The sequence below is a fragment of the Malania oleifera genome, chromosome 4 (assembly GCF_029873635.1).
Source record: "Malania oleifera isolate guangnan ecotype guangnan chromosome 4, ASM2987363v1, whole genome shotgun sequence".
Classification (NCBI taxonomy): domain Eukaryota; kingdom Viridiplantae; phylum Streptophyta; class Magnoliopsida; order Santalales; family Ximeniaceae; genus Malania; species Malania oleifera.
The window spans coordinates 19,025,646-19,031,645 of record NC_080420.1 but is presented as its reverse complement, the minus strand read 5'-3'; the positions used below and the strand labels follow the sequence as shown (position 1 = coordinate 19,031,645).

At 32.9% G+C, this 6,000-nt stretch overlaps 2 protein-coding genes across 2 annotated transcripts in view; one reads left to right on the top strand and one right to left on the bottom strand.

The window, feature by feature from the left end:
* The first annotated feature begins 1,159 nt into the window (after window positions 1–1,159).
* On the top strand, window positions 1,160–1,934 carry LOC131153710 (secreted RxLR effector protein 161-like). The gene is made up of 3 exons (XM_058106158.1): window positions 1,160–1,293; window positions 1,405–1,631; window positions 1,861–1,934. Exons 1-3 carry the CDS (start codon window positions 1,160–1,162, stop codon window positions 1,932–1,934), a joined length of 435 nt encoding a protein of 144 aa, XP_057962141.1.
* A 1,925-nt stretch (window positions 1,935–3,859) lies between these two features.
* LOC131152874 (zinc finger protein BRUTUS-like) overlaps window positions 3,860–6,000 on the bottom strand; it is a 39,925-nt gene continuing 37,784 nt past the window's right edge. Inside the window, exons 13-14 of the mRNA XM_058104807.1 lie at window positions 5,345–5,416; window positions 3,860–4,269 (exon numbers count right to left, since the gene is read on the bottom strand). Coding sequence (XP_057960790.1) covers window positions 4,132–4,269; window positions 5,345–5,416 — 210 coding nt within the window. The 3' untranslated portion in view covers window positions 3,860–4,131. The remainder of the gene's footprint in view (window positions 4,270–5,344; window positions 5,417–6,000) is intronic.

The following is a 6,000-nucleotide window of genomic DNA, read 5'->3' as shown; positions in this document are numbered from 1 at the left end:
CCGATTGTGGGACCCTATAGCACCAAAGGTGGTCACTAACAAGGATGTGGTCTTCGATGAGGAAGTCATGTTGAAGAAGAATGCTGATAAGAAGGTGGAGTCTGATTCAGCGGGAGTACCTATTCAGGTGGAGTTGGACAGTATTCAGAATTTAGGTATAGGTAATACTCATACTACTGTTGTTGATTCTGTTGCACAAGATATAATGAGACAGGCTACAGTTCCTCAGAAAATTCCTCAGATAGGTGATAGATATGAGCCTACAGGGCTAGCCACCAGTAGAGAAATGAGGAATGTTAAGCCTCCGGTCAGGTATGGGTTTGAGGACTTAGTTGCATTTGCTCTGATTACTAGTAGTGGAGATCCTTCTGATTTTGAGGAAATAGTTCAGAGTTCTGAGCAAGATAGTTGGCTTGGAACCATGGTTGAGGAGTTGGAGTCTCTTCATAAGAATGGCACTTAGGTGTTGGTTTAGAAGCCCAAGGACAGGAAGTTGATTGATTATAAGTGGGTTTTTAGAAAGAAAGAACCTACTTCAGAATCAGAAGGGATAAAATATAAGGACGAGTTAGTAGCAAAAGGATACAAACAAGAAGAAGGTATAGATTGTAATGAAATCTTTTCTTCTTTTGTTAAGCATGCTTCTATTAGATCCTTGTTTGCATTGGTTGCCATGCATGATTTAGATCTGGAACAGATGGATGTAAAGACAACTTTCTTTTATGGTGAGTTTGAGGAAGATATCTTTATGGAGCAACCGGAGGGGTTTGTGGAACAAGGTAAAGAGCATCTGGTATGTAAGTTGAATAGGTCTCTTTATGGTTTAAAGCAATCCCTTAGGCAATGGTATAAGAGGTTTGATTCTTATATGTTGAGGATTGGGTATGTTAGAAGCAGTTATGACAGTTGTTTTTACTTCAAATTTCTTAACAGTGGTGTATATATGATCTTTATGCTATATATAGATGACATGTTGATTGCCTCTAACAGTACTAATAGGTTGAATGTGTTGAAAGCCAAGTTATAGGATGAGTTTGAGATGAAGGATCTTGGTGCATCTAAAAAGATCCTTGGCATGGAAATCAGGAGGGGCAGACAACAGAAGAAATTGTGGTTGTCATAGGGTAAGTATATTGAGAAGGTGTTGGGCCAGTTTAACATGGATAAGGCTAAATTGGTAAGTACACCTCTAGTTGCTCAATTTCAGTTGTCTGCTAAACTGTGTCCTTCTACTGATGAGGATAAGTTGGATATGACTACTGTGCCTTATGCCAGTGTAGTAAGGAGTCTGATGTATGCTATGGTATGTAGTGGACTAGGCTTGTCATATGCAGTTAGTTTGGTAAGCAAATATATGGCTAATCCAGGTAAAATGCATTGGAATGCGGTGAAATGGATTTTCAGATATTTGCGTGGCACTTTTGACTATGGTATCCTGTTTGAAAGTACTGATGATTGTAATATTCAGGGTTATGTGGACTCCGATTATGCAGGCGATTTGGATAAGAGGATGTCTACTTCTGGCTTCATTTTTACCATGGCTGGTGGTTCCATTAGTTGGAAGGCAATGTTGCAACCTACTACAGCTTTGTCTACTATAAAAGCCGAATACATAGCTTTGGCAGAGGCAGGTAAGGAGGTTTTGTGGTTAACTTGACTAATTTAGGAACTTGATGTTATGTAGGATAGGTTACATGTATTCTGTGATAGTTAAAGTGCAATCCACTTAGCAAGGAATCAGATCTACCACTTTCGCACAAAGCATATTGACATACGGTACCATGCAGTTAGAGGTTGGGTTGAAACTTGAAAGTGGTAAGTTCCAGTTATTGAAGATCCACACAGATGGAAATGCTGCAGATATGCTCACGAAGCCTGTTACATTAGCCAAGTTCAAGTGTTGTCTGGACTTAGTTAATGTAGTCTCTTATTAATTGTTGACAGAACATTTCAGAGCGTGGGGATGGAATGTTGTGCTTGGCTGTGATTAAAAGTCAAGGTGGAGATTGTTAAAAAAATTATGTTTATTTTTATTTATTTATTGTGACTTTTATCACAGTCGTTGGATCGTCTCTAAATCCAACTAATGTGTGGTGTCATATATATGTTTGTAAGTCATGGGAAAATATAGGGATTGCTTGTCATTTTGAGCAAGGAGAGTTAGAGAGGGGTTCTCTCTAGGAAGAACTTTTTTTCAACAAGTTGAGTGGTGAAGGGGTGTACAGGAGATCTAGAATTGAGAAGAGACTAATCAAATCTTGTACTACCATCACTTCATAGTGGATTTTTCTCCAAGCGCACGCTCCATGGACGTAAGCAACCTTACCGAACCACGTAAAATCTCTCGTCTCCATTTTTCTGTGAATGTTTTTTGTGTGATTTATTTTGTTAATCGGAAGATTAAAATCGCTGCACATCAATAATTATTATTTTGAAAATTAGGAGTTAAATGACACTATTTAAACAATGTTTAATGTAATATAACTTAGAGTGACATTGTAATTTACATACATAAAATCAAATTTATTATTAGTTCATTACATTTCACCTCATTATGTAAGTCTTGATTATGAAATATACTAATAAATAAAAGATTAGTTTGTATTAGAGAACGTTTGTTTTGTTTGAGCAATCTCTTAAGAGGCTTAGAGTCTATTTAGTTTTGAAATATTTTTTTTATTTTTTTATTTTTAACTTTTTAAAGAATTATAAAAAATTTTAATTTATTTTAAGATTTTAAAGACTCATATAAAGTTTTTTATATGTGCAAAATAATTTTTTATTTTCTATTTTCAAAATTTAAAATAATAACAAAAATATTTATTTTAATTTTTCAAAATTTTTACAAGGTACTATTTGAATTTAAAATCATAAATTTTAGAATTTAAATTTGAATTTACTTTATACATAATTCACATAAATTAAACTCCAAAATCTAAATTTCATATTTCCATTTGCAAAATCAGGATTAAAAATAAAAATAAAAAAATGAAATTTTTTTCTAATTTTGTTATATAACTTTGAAAAATTTTTAAATCATTTTTATAATTTTAAAAGTAAAATTTAAAAATAAAGTTATCTTCTCACGCTATTAATTTCAACATTATTTATTATTATTCATTTATTTCATATTATAAAATAAAAAAATTAAGATGGGAAATAAAAGATATTTTTTTTTACAGCTAAACGAATCCTTTATAAACTCGTTCATTTAATTTCAAGTAAATTGTTAGGACTTGAACTTGAACAGGGTCGGATTTATCCATCACCCTTCTCAAGAATTACAATGGATATGTTTCTCCCGCCAAACTTTTACCCTTCAAGTCTTCCTCAATTTTATATTTACATCAAGCATCAGATTTGAATTCTAATTTTACCAAAAGCACCTCCTACCTAAAACCTGCGTTACGCAACAAAAGAAACATCTTCCATTTCCTACCTCACAAGTCTCCTACACAAAAATATCCGTTCCATTGTTATCCCTAGCAGAGGGTATGGGAAATTCAGCAATCCTTTTTGGTCCATTAAATTAAAACCCGCTAAATTTTTAAGGTCAACACTTCCCTTAAAATTCAGCACCTCCCCTAAAGTTTCAAGTAAATCCTCCAAATTTTAAGCGTATCACAGACTGCTCCTGAAATTTAACATAAACTTTCATTCAAAAGACTTTTTTTCCCGTAAAAAACATAAGAAGTGTAACTTTTTTACAAACCTCAAGGTCATTGAAATTCTTGAAAAAACCTCTTGAGGAGAAGATAGTAGTACTCTTTACCCAATTTTGAATTATACATTGAGAACTGAGTTGTCTCCCACCCTCTCAAAACCTGCCACCACTAGCTACAAAAGCCAAAGTTTAAACTGCTCCAGAATGTGAATTTGGTATTATTGACGGTCAAATGACTCAAAACAATATACAAACAAAAAAAACAAAAATCGTAATATCTTTGGGCAATGAGGGAAAAAATGTTTTGGAGGTATAAAAAAGAAACCCCCAGCCCAGATGCAGGAATTTCAAATAACAGTGAAATATAAAGAATGCAAGAAGATTGAATTGATCAACTGCTGTAATGGCAATGTAGTTTGCAAAAACCTTTTTCACTCGTTATTTTCCAGATTCATACAGCTGAACAGTTAGACATTGGAGCAGTTGGAATTTGTAGAGTCAAGCTTTATGACCCTGGTGTTGTATGATCCACAAAATCCACACTTATGGTACAGCCAGTGGAACCTTGAAGCTCCCTTCTTCCCACAGTCATTGCACAATATATCCTGTTTTTCCAAATCACCATCAAATAAAGTTTAGTTTCCACCTACATTCTAGTCATCTGAATATGTCTATTAAGTAGTTATTGTAATAATTTTTAAAAATATCTTCCAATTATAATCATCACAATAAAGAAAATATATAAACAAATAATATCAATAACACCACCATGTCATCGGCACCAATAATAACAACAATATAATATAATGAGAAATTGTTGGGAGTTTAACGCTACTCAAAATCATGTATTTTTCAAGCAAGTTTTTATTATAAATAATAAAATATTACTCAATTTAATTTCCTTGCACTGATTAGCAACTCATTCAATAAAATACCAAAATGCCTATTCATTTTGTGCACTCTAATGTATTAAGATCAATAAGAAGAAATATACCTGAATAATCTATACTCGAGTGATTCCTATTTTGAAACTTTTCAACCCGATTGCATGACAATCAGAATGTCAAAATAAAATAAGAGAGAATAACTGTGTCGTCTTATTATATATTTGGTGTTTAATGCATAAGACCCACAAGCACATTACTGGGCATGATGGGAAACGTCCCACATCCAGTTAGTATCTTGGCTTCCAAAAATTCTCATAGCAATGGATAAAAAGCGAAGTATTTTGATCGAACATAATAAATATCAAGCTAAATCGATATGTTATTAGTCTCTACTATTTATTAAAAGAACTCCATATTCAAAACAAAATTACATAGGTAATTTAAAAAAAAAAAAGCATTCAAGAAATAAATCACACATTTTTTGGGTAAATCTTGAGCAGTTTGGATTGGTTAAAAACAGTTCAAAATGGTTTCACCATCATTTGTAATTGATCTAAACTACTCAAGATTACAGATTTAAAAAAATAAATAAATCATTAGATTAAATCATGTGGTACTAGCCTGTGCTCAATAGCTCATTTGTATATTTAATGGACAGGGTCATATTGCGACTGGGTACTGAACAAGGGTTGCCAATGTGATTTTTCAATCAGTAATTATGCACCTCAAAGCATATCCGAACTGTTTTATCCTGTTTATTGGTTTGAGGGGCTCAAAAGAATGACTTCTTTACCTGGCAGCGATCTCTGTATTCTTCTGGGAGTTCCTCAGAAGCCAGCAAAGCATCAAGCATACCAAAGTAAACCTAATGCCAATGTCATAAAACAAAAGTGAGTGATTTTTTAAACCTAATGCCAATGTCATAAAACAAAAGTGAGTGATTTTTTTATATTATTTTATGCTTCAGTTTCATTTTCTCACACAACACAGCAATCGCAACAGCCCAAGAATCTCATTCAAAAAAAAAAAAAAACCAAGTATTATTAGCATTGTCATAGAGAACAAGCATAACATAAATTAAAGTAAAGCCCGCGAAATGACCTCGCAATTTAAGCAATGCAAAAAATTCAACATGCTTTGAGCAGTAAAATAAAATTCAGCAATGCTTCAGTTAAAAGATATCTACAGATCTCTAGTATCTGTGTAAACCCTAGCCCTACAGAATCAGTTAGGTATCAGCACTGATGTACATCTAATGTCCCCAACATTATGACAGAATATACAACTTTTCCCACTTTCAAAAGTAAAATAAAAAAATCTCATGCCTCTAAGCAAAATTTGGAATATTTTTTAAAAGTAATAATAACATATTTATTTGTCAAATTATTTCTGCACCTACTGAATTACCATGGAAAAATAAGACATTTTCCCCCTTAAAACATTTCTTCT

Coding starts and splice junctions, on each gene's coding strand:
- LOC131153710 (XM_058106158.1), top strand. CDS start 1,160: ATGGATAAGGCTAAATTGGTAAGTACACCTCTAGTTGCTCAATTTCAG. Junction 1,294..1,404: donor AGTGTAGTAAGGAGTCTGAT/GTATGCTATGGT, acceptor ATGGATTTTCAG/ATATTTGCGTGGCACTTTTG. Junction 1,632..1,860: donor CATAGCTTTGGCAGAGGCAG/GTAAGGAGGTTT, acceptor GAAATGCTGCAG/ATATGCTCACGAAGCCTGTT.